At 25.7% G+C, this 19,547-nt stretch overlaps 4 protein-coding genes across 7 annotated transcripts; 3 read left to right on the top strand and 1 right to left on the bottom strand.

Annotated features, from left to right (window-relative positions):
- Positions 1-2,811: 2,811 nt before the first annotated feature.
- LOC114120124 (trafficking protein particle complex subunit 12) lies at positions 2,812-7,212 on the bottom strand. The gene is made up of 9 exons (XM_027981934.2): positions 7,067-7,212; positions 6,288-6,561; positions 5,597-5,811; positions 5,285-5,515; positions 4,970-5,221; positions 4,751-4,897; positions 4,523-4,698; positions 3,603-3,738; positions 2,812-3,513 (listed from the first exon to the last, which is right to left on the bottom strand). Exons 2-9 carry the CDS (start codon positions 6,523-6,525, stop codon positions 3,283-3,285), a joined length of 1,626 nt encoding a protein of 541 aa, XP_027837735.2. The 5' UTR covers positions 6,526-6,561; positions 7,067-7,212; the 3' UTR covers positions 2,812-3,282.
- A 47-nt stretch (positions 7,213-7,259) lies between these two features.
- On the top strand, positions 7,260-11,157 carry LOC114120123 (zinc finger and SCAN domain-containing protein 12-like). The gene is made up of 4 exons (XM_027981933.2): positions 7,260-7,459; positions 7,555-7,689; positions 8,577-8,655; positions 8,890-11,157. Exons 1-4 carry the CDS (start codon positions 7,260-7,262, stop codon positions 9,664-9,666), a joined length of 1,191 nt encoding a protein of 396 aa, XP_027837734.2. The 3' UTR covers positions 9,667-11,157.
- A 1,171-nt stretch (positions 11,158-12,328) lies between these two features.
- LOC114120119 (HSPB1-associated protein 1) lies at positions 12,329-16,028 on the top strand. Of its 3 annotated transcripts, none has more exons than XM_027981928.2 (8): positions 12,329-12,925; positions 13,902-14,071; positions 14,135-14,281; positions 14,338-14,474; positions 15,009-15,127; positions 15,189-15,433; positions 15,521-15,580; positions 15,644-16,028. In XM_027981928.2, the coding sequence occupies exons 2-8, from the start codon at positions 13,910-13,912 to the stop codon at positions 15,908-15,910; spliced, it is 1,137 nt and encodes a 378-aa protein (XP_027837729.2). In that variant the 5' UTR covers positions 12,329-12,925; positions 13,902-13,909; the 3' UTR covers positions 15,911-16,028. The 3 variants fall into 3 exon arrangements, with proteins under 3 accessions (XP_027837729.2, XP_050060123.1, XP_050060122.1); XM_050204166.1 differs by lacking the exon at positions 12,329-12,925 and adding an exon at positions 12,953-13,382; XM_050204165.1 differs by lacking the exon at positions 12,329-12,925 and adding an exon at positions 13,727-13,848.
- Positions 16,029-16,181: 153 nt separating this feature from the next.
- LOC114120121 (ectopic P granules protein 5 homolog) lies at positions 16,182-18,891 on the top strand. Of its 2 annotated transcripts, none has more exons than XM_027981930.2 (11): positions 16,182-16,400; positions 16,540-16,663; positions 16,724-16,884; positions 16,953-17,102; positions 17,175-17,349; positions 17,417-17,562; positions 17,650-17,824; positions 17,890-18,089; positions 18,145-18,279; positions 18,354-18,623; positions 18,708-18,891. In XM_027981930.2, exons 1-7 carry the CDS (start codon positions 16,345-16,347, stop codon positions 17,729-17,731), a joined length of 894 nt encoding a protein of 297 aa, XP_027837731.2. In that variant the 5' UTR covers positions 16,182-16,344; the 3' UTR covers positions 17,732-17,824; positions 17,890-18,089; positions 18,145-18,279; positions 18,354-18,623; positions 18,708-18,891. The 2 variants fall into 2 exon arrangements, with proteins under 2 accessions (XP_027837731.2, XP_027837730.2); XM_027981929.2 differs by having other exon boundaries at positions 17,172-17,349.
- Positions 18,892-19,547: the final 656 nt, after the last annotated feature.

The following is a 19,547-nucleotide window of genomic DNA, read 5'->3' as shown; positions in this document are numbered from 1 at the left end:
GTGTTAAAAAATTATAAGAATACATAGGGACAATTTATTTTTATTAGCATTTGAAGTTCAAATATTGACAACAATTCGTCAAAATTATGAATATTTGCAAATTATTTTGTAGGTATAATTCATAAAAAAAATTGTATAAGTAACTAAGAGTTGAAAATTTAATACAAGATTTTTATAAGTTTAGTTTACAATAATTATAAAATAAATTATAAAAGAACTTAAATTTTGGTGTATTCAGCCATTCAGGCCATTAAATCATAAACCACCTTTTTCACCAACCACTGGAAATTATATCCTCCGCTGACAAATCATTTTCATTCAGAATCGTTTTTCGTACACAATGATACCTATATCATTGGATTCAAATTTAATAGGTACTCCTATAATGTATAATAGTGATTCCACTTACCCGATTTTTCTTTATTTGTTTTATATTCTATTAAGTACTTAAGTCGTATGTTCAAGTTCGAAAATAGAATGCCATTGCGATCATTGTTTAACTATATAACTACTAATCTTACTCTGCTAATTTCACAAAGAAATCAACCTTTCGTTCCAATTTTAAATTTCATTAAGTAAACGATACACTACCATAAGCAAACCTGTAAAAAAAAAATCAAAAAAAAATCCAATTATTTACCGAATTTTTATTTATTATTATAGAATATAGACTAATAGCTGACTCCGTGCTGCACTTCGTTGTCCGTTAAAAACGCCAATTCTATCATATGATTCGAACTTGGATTATTTAATATTAATTTTAACGGTGGGTGTTAAAAACTTAAACATTTTCATGGACCATTTTGAATTTCAACAAAATTGTGCAAGCATCACTTTAAAATGCGAATTTTGTAAAATGCTTTCTTATTACACACTAAATTTGTGGTAGGTATGAATGTACCGTGTAAGATTCTTATGATTATGCGAGCAGTATATTATATCAAGTAGGCAATCTACCTGTGTTGGATTACGGACCCCGCGAGATGTGTACGTAAGTTTATAATTTCCAACCCAAAGTTTCATAGTTATATAATTTTTTTTTACTATATACGTAAGATACAATAATGTGCCATCTCGTGGTTTTTATAAACTGAGTTGGAAAAACAATCTGACTTATTTTATTTTGTATTTTTTCATATAGTTGGTATAACAACCTAACTTATTTTATTTTTTTTTTTTCAAATTTCAACCTTTTAAAATCAAAATTTTGAAAATCGGGTGACGTGGTGACACTTAGTGGACATTAGTGGAACAATTCTGTGAAAAAAATTGGAAAAAAGTTAAATAGGTAGCGTTGTTAGTCGTTACTAAATGGGTACATAAAAAAGGCCTGTTCTTTTATATATTTTACCATAAGAATAAACGGTCAAGCTGAAAGTTATCTTTATAAAGCTGTATCTATTTCCAGGTATCACAAACTATTTAATTTTTATTTGATTAAAATTTTAGATACAGAATTCTAAAAGTAGGTATGCATTTTTTACGTAGGTGAATGAATCAATTTAATGTTTTTATAAATTCTGTAATATACTTATCTAAATTCGTGTTAAAACAATTATAATATTCTATTATACTAGACTTTTTAAAATAATTTACTTTGGCACCATATTGTTTATAGGCTGTATGGTATAACCACAAAAAAAAATAATAATAAAATATTAAACTAGATGGTCTAGATGTAAATATCTATAAGTAGGTATAGGTATTTAAATGCATTTTGTGATAATTTCATAAGTGTATGCTATATAGTACCTACCTAATTTAAATATATTATACCTATAAAAAAAAAAAATACCTATAGAATATTTTATCAAAATTACATTTTTTGTTTATAAAAATTAAATAAAAGAAATATATATTTTATTAGGTACCTAAGTATTGTTTTGCATTTTAAAGATTACAAACAAAAGCAGTAGGTACCTTATTGTCTGTATTCCGTAGATATAGTAATAAAATAGATTATAGATTTAATATTTAAATCCAACTTAGAACCTAAGTTATATAAATATTTTGTACAATATAATATGACCATATGAACACAGAAAATAAGTTACAATTTTCGTTTTATTATTATAAAACCAAAAGAAGAATAATATAGCAGTAGATTATGGTAGAGGGAACTTTCGAGTAATAAATTAACCCAGCAAGATTTTCTGAGCAAGTGTAAGAGTAGTAATAGGATGCAAAAAAATCAATTAAAAAGAATGTAAATAAGTATATGCTACATATATGTTGAAAAATACTAAATCATATTAAGGTTTAATATAAAAGAATATAGTTATGAACATTAACTGAACAAAACGCAACCAATAGAGAACAGTAATTAATAATTGTCAATTAGGCTTCTAAAAAAGAAAGACTCCAATCCCTATGAGAACCAAAACTTCTGAAGACAAAAGTATTCGTATATCACATTTATTATTCTGAATTCACTTCCTTATCTAATTCCACTACTTTGGTCAATAGTAAATGGAAATCATACAACATAATTACATAAATATATATTATATAATATCAATTATTATATACTTAAAAATGTCATGATAATTGCATGATATTATATAAAGGTTAAATATATGAATTGTATTATAATAATATATAATAAGATACTGTTGGCATTAATATCTACACTGTTGTGTACTTTATAAATGATTATTTTTCATTAAGCTATAACTCAAATTGAAAAAAAAAATTGTGTAATCTTAGACTTGTACAAATGGTACAACTCTAAAAGGTTAAACTTATCCTTACGAATAGGAGGGAGGCGGAGGTAAACAATATACACAGATGTCTGAAATAATAATTGAAAAATGAAGAACAATTAAAATAATTTTAATTAGTTAAAAGTATAGAGATTTTTATTTCTGAAATTGTATTCCATATTTGTAATGTAGGTCCATTTTTATATTTTAATAAATGTAATTTCTAAAAATTTTTGAAAATATAATACCTATATCTTATTTTCGACTCATTTTGACTGCCATTATTATCTTGTGTTTGGCAATAGAATAAAAACAAATTTATAAATCCAGATAAGAATTTGATTCAAACCCAGATTTTAATAACCAGATATTCTTATAACTTGAATATTCAGTTTTTATACTTACCATTAATTATAATATAATAATTTCGAAGAATAAATTATCTTTTTACAAAATGAAAATGTAATAATAAAATAAAAATGAGTCAATTTGAAATCATAAAAAAAAGAAAACATTTAATTAACATTAATAAACTAATAATAAATAACAGATTATTTTAAAAATATAAATAAAATTACACTTAATTAATAACATCAGTAACACTGTTTTTATATTTTGAAATAATATGATACTTGAGTAATCTCTGTTTATTAGATGCAGAATTTTGAAACTGGTAAAAACAACATATATTGGATAATAAACTCTCATTTAATGCCAAATCTGGAAATCTCTGTATAGCATCTTCCAACAATGTTATTGCATTATTTAATTGACCTTCATAAAATAAACATGTGGCCATGTTATTTAAAGCCTGTAACATATACACAAGAGTATTTTATTTTTTCCACTTGCATTTAAAAAAAATAATAATTAGTAAAATATGAAATCAATTTTTACTACCATGACTTTATTTGAGTCCATTAAGTATGCATTTTCAAAATGTTTATACGCCTCTTTGTAATTATTTTGAGCGATAGCTAATAAAGCAGCATCTATTAATTCACGGTAATCAGCTTTATTTTCTACCATTGTTCCTCTATTTAATATAATATGTATTATTAAGTCACAAAAATATACATACAATTTAGAAAATTTAACTTGTAATTGACTGGGTATATTTCTATTTTACCGGACCCCCTAATTTTTAACAATTTTTTTTTTGAAAACCATGTATTTTGACACTCTAAAAACGATGGTGCAAAAATAAATTGGGGCTAATCATTAGTTTTTAAGTTATAGCACTTTGAAAATTACGTATTTTGTAATATTTTGTTTAAATAGCCAATATATTCGATTTCCTAATTGTTAGATTTTTTGATTATGACCAAGCTTAGTATCGAATTGTAACCGAAATGCATTTCTGTTGGGCCTATGACCTACTTGAGGTGGTGTTACATAGCAAATCGGGGGATATTTTCGATTTGTGCGGAGCGAAGCGACGGCGCCGAGGAGGAGCGTAGCGACGAGTGCCGATACACGCGCAGTCACTGCCGAGGCATATTGTGATAATCAATTTTTTTTGAAATTTTAGACCAAGCTTAGTATCAAGTTGCAACCAAAATGCTTTTAACTCGATACTTAATTATTAATAAAAATGTAAAAAAGTGCAAAAAATTTATAAATCGAATATATTGGCTATTTAAACAAAATATTACAAAATACGTAATTTTCAAAGTGCTATAACTTAAAAACTAATGATTTGCCCCAATTTATTTTTGCACCATCGTTTTTAGAATGTCAAAATATATGGGTTTAAAAAAAAAAATTGTCAAAAATTAGGGGGTCCGGTAAAATAGAAAAGTTCCATTGATTGTACTCACTGTAATTGAGGTTTCAGTCGAGATGATTTTAGAAAGTATCCATGAGCTTTGAGATCGCCAACTTGTAAACAAATACGACCCATTGCAGATAAGAGTGACCGGGAGTGTTCAGTTGTATATTTTAATCGTGGTGTTTCAATGAGATCTTTTAATAATTTAATTGCAAGCTTAAAATCCTAAAAATTAAAAATTAATTTTTTTTTCAAAACAAATTTTATTTTGTTCTACCTTTTGGTTAACAGCACAGTTAATAATTGAATGTATAACTTTAGCTTCTCTTGAGTACCAAAGTAATTTTGAAGTGTTTCGGTCTTGAATTGTCAACTCTACATTTCTACCATCTTCAGTAAGGCCATTATCTAAATTTGATATGATCTAAATAAATAATAATAAAAAAAAAATAGTTAACACTTAACATCAAATATAACTGTTCAAATATATCCTTACTTTTTTAACACCGACGAGTATTTCGAATAGTTTATTATAAACATTGGTTGATGAAATCACATACTGAGGTAGCTCAGCAAGTATAAGTCTAAAACTAAATGGTACAAGAGTCCCGTATTTATTACCATATAGATCCTTATACCATTGCATGTAGAGATCTGGACGATCTAAATCATCCCAGGCTAATGCTTCCTTGCTAATAATTTTCCATGCACAAATTTTCACTAACAATGCAAATCTTGTAAACCATAACTAAAATGTTACTGTTGTTATAAAATACTATACAAAGTATAACATTTAAGGGATGAACATTACCTGAAGTGAACTTTTTGTATGTTTACTTGGATAACCCATTTGGCCAGGACCTTGACCATACATTCCTAATAATCGAGTTGTCAAGTTTAATGCTTCAGAAAAGTTGTTGTCTTCAATTAACAATTTCAAGCCTTGTTCATCTTGTGTAACTTTTTCAATATTTTTACTTTTAAATGGAGCTGCCTCAGCTTCGCCAAGATATGACACTAGATTTTCATATAATTTAGTTGTCTACATAAAAGTTTGAAACAAGTCAATATCACCATTGTCCATTAGTATATTAAATTTAGTTATAATATTATATAAACATACAAAATTAACATTTTCAACACCAGGCATGGTTAACATATCTTTGGGTAATGTATGATTCATTTGTGAAGCTTTTTCAAGAGTATTTTTTGTTTTAACAGATGGTATCCAAGCAAATCGACGCCTTTCATCTTCGGCTGGAATTGAAGATAATTCATACTCGTGATTGAATATATCCATTAAATCAACATTGTCATTTCCAGTATTTAAGAATGTAGCTGTAAAATATAAATTTAAAAATAATTATTATGTTGACTTCAACATGAAGACCAATGTCACTTAGATGTATCTGATAAGTTTTACCATAAAGTAAAACTAAATACCTAATATATACTCTGTCCAGTGAGAGAACATACTGAGGCTTAACAAACATTAGTTCTTCTAAAAATCCACATGCAACATCCTGTCATTTAGATCAACTCCACTGTGGCAGAATATTGCATGAGGATACGTAGAATCAGTATGTTCACCGGCTGGTCAAAGTATAGTTAACAATTATTTAAAGGTTATTTACACATTGATGAGTATTTTTTATTTTTTTTTAAATAATCAAACAAATGTTATGGTAGTATTGGATTGCAAGTAATTTACAATTAAGGTAGTATCAACTACCTATGAAATGAAATATAGGTACAACCATTATTATAGGCACAATATTATTCAATTATAATCTATAATAAAAACTGATACTAACGTTCTTGGACATCAAATGCTGGACTATTATTATGATTATTTTCTGGGGGTTTGATGATATCAAATATATCAGTTTTTTTTGTTTCAATTTGTTGGAATATACGACAAACTGCTGGTTCTTCTCGTTTACTTTCAGCTGTAGCGTGAGAAGATATATTATCGAACAAGTTAGATGATGGTGATGGGTCCTTGAAGTATTCATTAATCGCTGGTCGTAGTTCCGGTGTTTTCCGATCCATGTTACCTACTACTAGTAACTATGAAAATAGTAAAAACTGAAAAATGTCGTAGATATCACTTTTTGAACATTATATATTATACATATTATTGTAATATTTTAATTTTTAGTCAATAAAATTTAAATACACTAAACCAAACCAAATACTTTAAATTTAAATTAGTGTAGAATTTGACACAACTCAATTTTAAATTTTAAATTAATTCTTATCAAAAATCAAAATTAATTTATCAGTCCATAATGCGTCAAGTCAATAGTGTTATGTAACATCTAATATCTAATTTCTAAACAAACAGCTGACAAAATCCCGTTACTTTTATTTTTAATGTAGGTATTAATCGTATAAATGTACAATATACAATTATTTTTTATCAATCAAGTGGTTCATTTTTTTTTTTTTTGGTTACTTTTTAGTTTTTTCTCAGAATGTAGCATTTCTGTTTTTTGTGTATGTGGACAAAAATGTGAACTCACCCGATTAAAGTACAAAAGATTACTTTTACATTCTTTTATTCTAAATTATCTTTTCCAAACTACGTTACCTACTAAGTCTTCGATTATCACATTTAACTTAATAAATTTCACCGTCGTATTTAAAATTTTCAAATTCATATTCTTTCAACGTGTTTCGCTGCAGCCGTAATCACTAATCTGGACTGTCTAGTACATAGATTATTGTAATAAATTCTTCTCCGAGTTTGACAACCTTTTTTCTACGGTCCAAACTATTTTGTAATGACGTCTAATGTTAAAACAGAAAATAAAACTGAATTGGGCATGATGCCATCGCAATTTTTAAACGTTATAATTAATGATTCCAATGGTAATAAAAAAAAACAAACCATGGCAACAATTTCGTCAATGTCAAAATCAATGAAACGAGCACTGGAGTCTGAGACCACAATAATTCCTATATACAAAAATTCCAATTTCAAGTAAGTAAAGTGATTACATCATCACATCATACTTGTTCTCTGAAATGTTTGTTTAATGTTCAATTATCAGTGAATTGTGTTTATTCGGGTTTCAGGCAAGCCAAGTTAGAAAATGGACATTCCGGACAAAAGGATGTATTTACAGTAAATGATTTTCCAATTAAACTGCCGGCTACACTATTAGCCGAATGCACTATAGAAATTTCAAATAAACCTAGTAAAAATTCTATGTAAGTAACATTTTTGAATTATTTTTAATATCTTAATCTTACATAATATATCATTTGTTTTAATTTAAACAATACATATTTTCTAAAAGTCAAGTTCAAATTCCCTATTTATAAATCCAAAAATAGCATAACCATAAATATTAACACTACTTGTTTGGGATATGATTTTATCCACATTTTATCAGTTCACTGAAGGAAACTTCATATTCTTTATCTTAAAAAAATATTGACTGTTGTAGTGATGATGAATTAAAAGGATTTCACACCCATTTGATAGACGTATAATTAAAAATTAACATTGAACAGTTCCATTTTTGTGTTGTTAGCTCAAATAAAAGAGCAAATTATAGATTTTTCAGTGAGTTATGGACATTTTTAAGTGTTCATATTATATATACTTATAATGTGGTTATAATTTATAGTATAATTTAATTAATCAACATGAGAACAGAAAGAATATCCTTACCATTACGTTTGGTAATAGAAAAATGTATTATAGTCTTTAAACTTAACAATAAAAAATTTGCTGAAAGTAAATTAGTCATGCTATACATCAGTAAAATAGAGTCATACGGATTTGACATCTAATTGTCTCAAATTGCCTAAAAATTAAATTGTTCTGTTTCTGTCTTGAAACATTAAGTTAATTATTATAAAGAATACTAAGCCTAATGTGTTATGCTATGAAATTATTATGTTATTCATTTATTATATATTAAAATGTTATTCATTATAAAACTAAATTATTAACACTTACTGTAATATATTACCAACTAAAATAATTCATAGATAATATTGAATATTTACAACTCTGTTTTTAGATTACTAGAATATAAACTTTTTTAAATATTTTTTAATTATACTCATTTTTATTTTATTTTTTACAGACATCACAATGAAAAAAGTTTAACTATTAGAAACCGTAACTTAACAAATTATCAAAACAAATTTGCAGTTGAAAAACAGGTAAAATATTGCATAATACTAGGAAGTGGAGACGTGCCTTTTCAACCCCTTGTACAAATATTAAATTATTATAGTTGATGATTGTATGTTGTAAAAATGTATGAAATTGTTATTTACACTAAAATAATAGAATAAATTTGTAAAAATTGTATAAAGTTTTATTTATATTAGTTTAAACCAATAATGTTTAGTGTAATATCAGATTTGTATTTTGTATTTTATTTTGTGATGCAGTTAAAAGCTACAGAAAATGAAGTATCCGAAGTAGATATTCGCGACATGATGACAAGCGTTGAAGCTGTTTACTCCGATGATGAAGACATTCCAAAACCCGTAGAACCTTGGAATTTAGAAACAAAACAACCAGAAATTCTTTTTCCATTTTCATGTGAATATTGTCCAAATAAATTCAGCAACCGTGGTGCTCTCTGGCAACATACTGTTGCCTTTCACACTATTGAAAAAACATGCGAATGTAACTTATGTGGACGTAAATTTTACCGTAACTGCAGTCTTGCACTACATATGAAAAGCCACTCAGACGAATACAACTGTGCTTGTTCTATCTGTGGTCGCGAATTCAATCGATTTACCTTATTGCAGAGACATGCTAAACTACACTCGGAGGTAGCTCAATACAAGTGTACAGCTTGTAACAAGTCATTTGACGATCTGAACACATTGCAATTGCATGCAGCTGAACATAAAGATAAATTGGCATGTGAACAGTGTGAAGCTGTGTTCACCACTAAAGAATCATTGGATATACACATGGAGGCTATGCATGGTGATCATCAGGAAGATGTCATACAAGTCAGGATGAATGGAGGAGAAAAATCATACGCATGCCGTTTTTGTGGTAAAACATATGGGGCCAAAGCTATAGTTAAGAAACATGAACTAATCCACACTGGTGAACGATTGAAGTGTGAAGAATGTGGTATTGAGTTTACACAGAAATCATCACTAATGCGACATACAAAACGCATACATCCAACTGCCAACGCATAGAATAAATAAATAAAATTAGTACCTTAAATTCCAATCTTAATAACAAAAATATTTTTATATTTAGTATAAACATAAATTTTTAGGTATTTAATTTATATATTACATAGCTGTAAGAAAAAATTCATACTTAAATATTATTTAATATTTTACAGCACAGTTATAATCATAATTCCACAGTTTGACCAACTTATTTTTATTAGTCAAATATAAAACCAGAATTTTTACGTAAAGAACTGAATTATACTTACTGAAACGTAAGCTTCTAGTTTTTTTTTGATTAGGAATTATATTTACATTAAATGAATGACTGCATTAATAGTATCCTTTATATAAATATAATATTATATATTTAGTTATAATACTCGCGTTTACATTAATTAAAATTACTTAAGTGATTTTCTATAAGACTTGATAAAACTGCCTGTCCATGACTATTGTTACATTTTGAGGTTAAGTCTAAACAAATTTTATATTATATATATTTTAAGTGGCCACTCTTGAATGTCCAGAGTAATCCATTGCTGTGATATGTAAATACAGGTGCTGGAATTGGGTAATATAAAAAAAATTATGTGATATATACCCAAGTCCGAAATATACATTTACTATAATCTACAACTTATGATTTTTCTTCTGTGATAATTCTAGAAACTGAGCTTTTATTTGTTTGTTTATTTAGTATAAGAAGTATAAAATATGTTTAAATTAGTTGTAAGATTCTAATGTTAGTCCTAAAGTCTGTTAAAAAGTGCAATTTATTTAAATCATTTATATTTTATTTTAAATGTTTATTTAGGTTTATGTAATCGCTAATTTTATTGCCTAATCTAATAGTAGGACTTATTTAATTCTTATATTATTTAATACTAGATTCATATATATTTTTAATTGATTATCACAATCCTAATTAGATTATTTATTAATTGTTTTTTTATAATTATAACAGTAATTATAATTTTATTTTAATTTATATAATTCTTATTAATTGTTTCTATTAAATCTTTAAACTAAATTTCATTCACATCACTGTACGTTTTAAAACTAATTATAAATCGATTTTAATATTTGATAATTAACTATTTGTCGTTTAAAATTAACCATATACTATTAGTAAAAAATATTCATGACAGTAATTATGCATATAATAAAATAAGTTAAAGTGGTAATAATTTTAATAATTACACATTAGTCATAAATATTTTTTCTGCCTCAAAAAAAATTGCCTTGTTAACAATTTATACATTAGTTTATTCTTCTCATACATAGTTTGTTAATTTTCATATATAATACATATATATTACATTGGCCAATCTACATATAATTCATTTTTATACTGTATGTTATTTTATTACTATTAAAATTGTTAAATTTATAGCTTACAATGATAATAATTATATGATCTTTATTTTATGTTTCTTAATTGTTATATTCCTGTGTGTGGAAAAGTTATTTATCAAATATTTATGTTTAATTATAACTTAAGTATATGTATTTAAGTGTATAATGTATTTTATTTTAAAAAAAAAATTATGAAAGTACATAAGAGAACAAAAATGACTGAATAGGAATAATGTTAACTTTTTAACTACCCAACCATGAACTGTTATCTATCTTAAAAACAAATTATCAAAATGTTATTTGTTTAATGGCTTCTTTTGAACTACTAAACAATATAATACAACAAATAACCTTTGATGGAAATAAAACTTATTATTTGTAATAGTCTCTTTTTAATGTGTTTTAAAAATTTAATGAGTAGAAAATTGTATATTAAAAAGATTAAACCGTGATTATTACAATAAGAAAGAAGACAAATAATTTTTCACTATATATATAAATGATGTTAAAATGTTTTCTGATGTATATTGTTATATTTGCTTAAAATAAAATTATAACTTTTCAGTTAATCGAAAACATGTTATTTGTTAAACTAATATATATGTATATAGTTTAAGAGTCAAGAGTTAATTCTGTGTTCCAATATAATGACATAATCATATTAAATTTAATTTGGCAGTCGAACATGCAATTAAATATTAACAAATAATTGGCTAACATGATGCAATATTGGAACTTATCAATTATCGTTTATGGACAATTTATGAAAAACATGATTAATTTTTTAATGTTTTTTCTTTAATACTTTGTTACTTTGTTCTTTCCGACTCACAAGTCTTAATACTCCTAACCACCCATTTAAATCCAATACATACGTCAAATTTATACAAATTATAGTAACTGTTATGTACAGACGTACAGTACAATAATTGTTTTTTTTCTGTGATACATACTACAAGTGACATATCAAAATGCGGATAGACTCGGGATAGTTGTAGTCGTTGTAGACTGCATGGCTAAATAAACTATTTACTATTTAGTCATGGTAGACTAGACTGTACTACTGTAGTCTGTAGTACACTAGTACTGTAGTAACTAGTAATAGGCAATAGCGTGAAAAAATTGAAAATATTAATATTTTGTCATGAGTAATAGCCACAAGTTGTTTTAATCTTGTAATCTGAGTACCAACACAACAATAATTTTTTGGTGGAAAGACCGTAATCTGAGTTAATGTTATTTTGTAATTTTATCAAAGAGGAGGGAATCAGTTATACTGATATCATCATTTACCATAAATTCAAAGTAAATAGTAAATACTAAATAACGATTAACTGCCCGACTGCCCGAGCCCCGGAGTTCCGGACGACCGGACCCTCAATCTTAGATGTTAGGATTATTTAAAAATTTTTCGTGGTTATAGAAACAACTTTCTAATTCGAAGTTCCTGTGTTTCTTTTCATTGAACCATATATTATTAAGTTGCATATTAATATTATAATATAATTCGATGGATCTTATACAAGTGGTTGATAAAAATATATAATAAAATTAATTTCCCATTTAAATACTATCTGTTATCAAATTCGAATTTTTCATTCGCAAATATCTCGTTGGTTTTTTCAGGTTTTTGACTTTTGTATAATCGACAATTGTATAGTTCAACATTAATCTGTGCCTAGTTGACGAATAGCTTTTGTGAAACTATTAAACTATGACTTTAATCTTACTTAGTGCTAATTTCGCCCAAATCATTACATTTTAATGAGTGACACTGATTTATTTTTATATAAGTTAAAATAAATAATTTAACTTTACAAAATGTTATAAGTTAAATGTGAAATTTTGATTAAGAATGATATGGAAAATACTAGACTATATTGAGTATTATAAAAAGAAATAACACACATTTGAAGTCTGCGTAAGTAAGATAATTTCCCTGAGAAACTAAATTTTAGAACTTCATGCTTCTAGTCCTAATATCATTATACTTTCTTTGTACCGCTGTGTACCACAAACTATTCTTGTATTTGTATTTGTAGACCACTTTATAAGATGATGAGCATTACTAACAAATATTTATCATTCTTATTCAATTAATGGCGCTTAGAGTACATTTTTATTTTTTTTTAATGTTTAATTGTTTATTTTATATATAAATTACTTGATTACTTGTACTTTGGACCATCAACTGTTTTCAGTAAAAATATATTTTAACACAATTATGGATTATACTCCGGCAACAAAATAATAATATAATTAAAATCATCAATTACCTAATATTTTATTGTAATTTTAAACAAAGACAAATAATTAACCAAAAATCTTAAATTATTTAGTTTCCCATTCATTATAGATCAATACGAGTGGAAACTGATGTAAGGTTTTGCAAAGTTATTGCCTAATATTATGTTTATACTTTGTGTATTCTAAAATCATTTCTAAAAGATTACTTTTAAACATCAGATAAAAAAAAGTTTTGGCATTAAATGTAGTTAAAGCTCACTAAAATTACAAAACAATTGGGGTAAACAGTAGGTTAGATTAGTTTTTTTTTTGTTCTTTGATTTCATTTAAAAGTATTTTTTATGAATTACAAATTAATTGCAAATTTGCATTATATTTGTTTGTATTAACTATTTATTATCTAACATTTCTGTTTAGTTTATAATAATATTTTTAATTCCCTGTCAACTAATTAAAAGTTTATTTTTGTGTTTAAAAAATATAAAGATTCTAATATTAGTTACATTTTTTGTATACTATTCTAAAACTGTATGAAAATAATAGTCAGTCAGTGGATCTTACAATCTTTGTATTCAGTTTTATTAGAAAATGCATAATGTTAGTTTAGGTTAATTATTAAGAAATAACATTTCAATTTTATTTTTTTGCAGATTCAATTATGAATAACATTAAAAACTTTATCGAATCATCTCGAGTTCCAATCGTTTTTAATAATATGTTGGATGATTGGGATCCATTTAAATGGGATTTAGATAAATGGAACAATACATTTGAACATCAGTCATTAGACTGTAGAAAAGGAAGAATTACGTGTACTCAAGTAAATTAAACTATTAATAATTATTTCGACATAAATTAAGTGTTAAAATTTATTTATTGACAGGAACCTTTATGGGAAAGTAAATGTTTGCATGAAAGTCATTCATTCAGCGAAATTATAAACATGTCAAATAATATTGAAAACAGTGGGTATTGGTTATATTTTGATTATAAGTACATTGGAGAAAAAGTTGATGAAAACATATTTAAAGTTAGTATTTTATTAATTTTTTAAAAAAAATTGTTAAAGGTGTTTATTTTGTTTAGTCTATATCATGGAAAAAGTTTGGTTATGAGAATTTAGGTCCAAAAGATTCGACTTTATGGATTGGAAGTATTGGTGCTCATACACCATGCCATCAAGATTTATATGGTATTAATTTGGTGGCTCAAGTTCATGGAAAGTTAGTTGGTTAATAATATATGATATAAGACAAACATAAGATAATTTATCTAATGAGTTAATGTTTAAATATTTTTCTATAAAAAAAAAATTACTTATATATAATAAATATTAAGTTATTATTTGTTTGTATTAATAGTAAATATAATTTTTAATTTTTTTTTTTTTTTTAATAAATATTGAATAGTTTAAATTGTATGTTAGAATCAAACTAACTGGTATTAATGGTGGTCCTGCCACTAAGCAATAAAAATTAAATATTTATTAGGAACTGTTTATATTCAAGAAACACATATTTTTTTTATAATCCAACAAAACTAAAGTTTAATGATAAGTATAAACTGGAGACAGCGCTGTTTACAAATGACAGTTTTTCTTTTGCTCCCATGTAATTTCTATTCATACAACAATAGTTATTGTTTTCTGGTACAGAACTACTCATAGTTAGTAGAACCAGTTTGTTTGTTATTAAATTTAAAATATCTCCAAGGTATCAAATAGGAATATAGGCATTTAATACTTAATTATTTGGTAGAAAACGTTGGATTTTAATGCCACCTGAAATGGGAAAATATCTGAAGCCTTCTAGAATCCCTTATGAAGAGTCAAGTTGTTATAGCAAAATTAACTTTTCATGTCCAGACAATATTCAAAGTAAATTAATTATTTGGCACTCTGAAAAACAATGTGTTCTATTCAATATACCATGTTACAGATATTGACAATGCTTGTAAATGTGTGACAGTGGTTTTATCACCAGGCGATGTACTAATCGTCCCACATAAATGGTGGCATTATGTTGAAAACTTAACTACAGCTGTTAGTATTAATACTTGGATACAGATTCCTAAATATGACAATAAAGCTCGGTTAAGTGAGTCTGTGGTTCGTTTTATGGTGAGCAGTGTATGTTCTGGTGTGTCAAAGAATATTCAAATGGCATTACTAAATCCAAATGAAGTAATTGATAAATATTATAAAAACTATGAAAAATAATTATAAATTGTATTGTATATAATTTTAAATTATCCATTGTTAACTTTTTAGAAATGTTCATCGTCTATGACTGCAGAGTCAATTAATTTTATAGACCAAAGCATTAAAATAGTAATATAAAAATTGCTGTTCAACGTTGTATATAGGCATTGATTTATTTTTGTTATTGTATAGATACAAACTGAAGAAGATACTACAGATTCAGAAGAACCAAATTCAACTTTGCCCATAAAATATCAGTATAAAACGTATGAACCAGATCAATGTTTGTCTAAAGTGCAGTTTGATACAAAATATCACAGATATAACCATACTCCAAGTTCTTCAAAACCAGATTTAAATACTGATATAAGTCATAGATTATTAGATTCTTTATGTGATGATACTGTTATAAATCAAATTGTCAATAGTTTAATTAAAAAAGATGAAAAGCTTTCATAAATTACAATAATTTGAAAAATTTAAAAAAAATATAAATAATATTTTTAAATAACATTTATTATTATTATTATTGTTATTACCATTGTTGGTATGATAATATAATGGTATTTATAAGTAATTAATTTGTTTTATATTTTGCTTGAGTTAGTAAAATTTATTAGTTTAAAAACTAGCCAATGTTAACTACTACAGTTTCTATGGCACGTAATGCATTTTAGCATTTATTTTGCTTATTATTTAGTATATTTAGGATTTACTAAGGCTATGGACTTCATGCCATAATATAATTAATATTATACATAATAATATAATATATAATATCATGATATAATTTATATTTTTCATTTTAAATAGTGTAACTCAAAACTTATTATATGTGCATATGGTACTTGTAATTAACAATACTATAATTAATATAAACATATTATATTAACATGTACTATTTTAATAGTAATTTAATGTTTTGGAAAACATATACAATTACTAATAGGTAAGTCATAGTTTTTATTAATATTGTTGTAACTATACTGACCAGAGTATGGAAACTCTTATCTTTTAAAAAATGTAATCAACATTTATAAATTATAATTATCCAATAAAAATATTAAAATAATAATTCATAATTATAGGTATTATGAAGCTTGTACCCTATGGTTAACTGATGTTCGAATCCTTGAATCTACCTTATTCATACCTTCATTGGATTCAATGTATGAACCCAATGATTTAACGCACATTATTAATGGGTCTCATGTAATGAAATAATTATAATATTTTTGCTTAAAAAATATTAACTTTATTATTGTTGAATAGGAGTGGTTATCAGACCTAATCAATCATAAATTAATTGAAGAAAATAAACTTGAATGTGTACAAAATTGGTATGATTTATTTGGTAAAAATATTCTAAATAGCAGTCAATCTAATAGAAGAATACCTCTAAAGAAGGATCCTATAACTAGAATTATTAACAGGTTAAAAATTAAATTATTTTTTTTACTACTATTGACAAAGTTCATATTATATGCATTTATACTTTTAGGTTGAAATCTTATGATGATCCTATAAAAAGTCCAGATTTTGTATTACGACTGTCAGATATCCAAACAATATCTACTAATATGTTGTATCATAAAGATCATTTGCAAAATATTGTACAATTAAATATTAAACAAATTGTACAATTTATTAAGTTGGTGTTTATTATATTTTCTATTTAAATATATTTGTTTATCGGGAATTAAATAATCCAATTTTGTAGTAGAGTTTACCGAATGCAAACAGTTTGTCATGAAAATTTAGACAATCGTTACATTGATGGTGTAAAAATGGTTTATGTCCAAGTAGATTCTACTACCAGAGTTCAAGCAGTTTGTGATTACAAAACAAAAAAAGGCAGTACAAGTAGTTGTGCTGGAGCTGCTGAAATTACTTTTCAAGTACGAATTATAATTTTTTTAAAAAAAATGAAAGTAGCATACTTAAAGTATATAATATAATTTAAAGATTCGAGAAGCTAAGTTGAATTCAGATGTAGTTGAAATTAATTCTAATAACAGATCAGAATTGGACACATTAATTATTGATATTTTGGAAAATTTGTTGCCACGTTCATTAACAACGGCATGTACTACAATGAATCTAATTATTCAGTAAGTTAATTAATATTGGGACCACAGATCTATTAGATAAATATATATTATTGTTAAAATGTGTTTTTAAACTGATTAAAATTCCAGGTTAATATTCAATGAATTCAATGCATTAATAAAAATTGGAGATATTGCACTAGTTGCTGATATTCAATCATCAGGTGTTTAGTTGTTTTATACACTTATGTCTGAATATGCAATTCTAAAGACGTGTCCATTCATTGAAAAATTTGTGTTAAATATGCTTCAATCTATTGGAAATGTATTTATTATTTTAATCATTGTTTAAAATATTAGAAATCAGTTATATTTAATTCATATTTTTAGGTTTTTATACTGAATAATGAAAATGAATGTTTACGTGTACAAAATACAGCATTGAACTACCCTGAACTAGCTGATATACTGATTCCTTTATTTTCACCATCTAGTGCATCTACAAATACATTTATGCAAGCTTACAAAATTATTGTTGACCATTGTATAATGCTCAATATGAGCCTATTGCATTAAGTTTACTCTCTAAAGTGTTAAGTAACATTTTGTAAAATTAAATATGATATTAACTTTAAATTTTTATAGTTCAGTGTATCTGTTTGTTTATCAACCAAACAGCCTTTACTGCAAGAAAGGTCGATATTAATGGATTACTGCATAGGAGCTTTAATATTAGTTAAACAACAAACACGATCAGATTATACATGGTCTTTACATGAAGTAAGTAAATTGCATATTTTTATATTGGTGTTTTGTTATTATAGGTTAATTATTTATAACATTTTTATTTACAGATTTTTAGTCATCATCTATGTGAAATAATGAATCATGACTTTCCTGAACATTATGGTGAAATATTACTAAAACTTTTAGATCATTCTAAAGAAGGTCGCATTTATTGTCAAGTATGGTTCAATATTCTCAATACAATTTTGGCTCAAGCTGTACCTACAACACAAACTAATGCTGTGAGAACAATTTTGTTGCCAGGAATGTCAACAGATCAACTAAGAGATGTAGTTAGGCGTTATGCAACTGATCAACGATCTCTAAGCTCACAAGAGGTATGTTATGAGTTATGACTTATTATTATATTTTATATAATTATATAATGCTTAGTTTGTATTTTTTTTTTTTTTGTAACAAAGCTTCAAGAAACTTAACATCTTTTGACTACACATTTTGCTAATGAAAGACTGAAATCTGCTACTGGAGAGCTATATTCAAAATATAATTACAAATAACACCTATTAACTACTATACCGATTGAGCAAAATGATAATCAATCATTAGAATAAAAAAATTAAAAATAAATCTAAAAAATTTAATTTACTTTGTTTCTTATCTTTATTTATTATCCTCTTTACCCCAGTCTATCCATGCCTTTCTTTTTCACTCACTCAAGTTATCAGGTGTACCGTTCAAAAGAAGTTTTACTTCCCACGCGCGTACTGGTAACACACACACATTTATTTTTTTACTGTTTTTAATGTTTTGAATTGTGAAAATTGAATTGTAGGTACTATAAAAAGTACAAATTATCACTCAATGTAGTTTTAAGCCGAGAAGACTATGGGCCCTTTGTACACATGGACCCCTGGGACGTGCTCCCCTTAATCCGGGCTTGTGTATAGTATTAATTATTTAAATAAAAAAATAAAAAGTAAATTGTTATAAAATATTGTAGGTAAATTAATAATAATCTAAATAATCCAATAATCATAATAATATCGTTCTATCCATCAAACTACATGTAAAAATGTGTACAATATAAATATGTCAAAAGGTAATATAAAAATAATATTTAGCTGTAATAGTTATTACTATTACAGATTTTTAAAATTATTAGCTAATAAAAAATAAAAATAAAAATAGTATAATATGGAAGTATGTCAAATGATAAAAAAAAATTATAATATTGAAAAAATAGTAAAAAACTAGATGTAAAGTAAATGGAATTTAAAAATTTTATAATTGTTATTTCTTTT

Source organism: Aphis gossypii, chromosome 3, assembly GCF_020184175.1.
Source record: "Aphis gossypii isolate Hap1 chromosome 3, ASM2018417v2, whole genome shotgun sequence".
Taxonomy (NCBI): Eukaryota; Metazoa; Arthropoda; class Insecta; order Hemiptera; family Aphididae; genus Aphis; species Aphis gossypii.
This window is presented reverse-complemented; position numbering and strand designations above follow the sequence as displayed.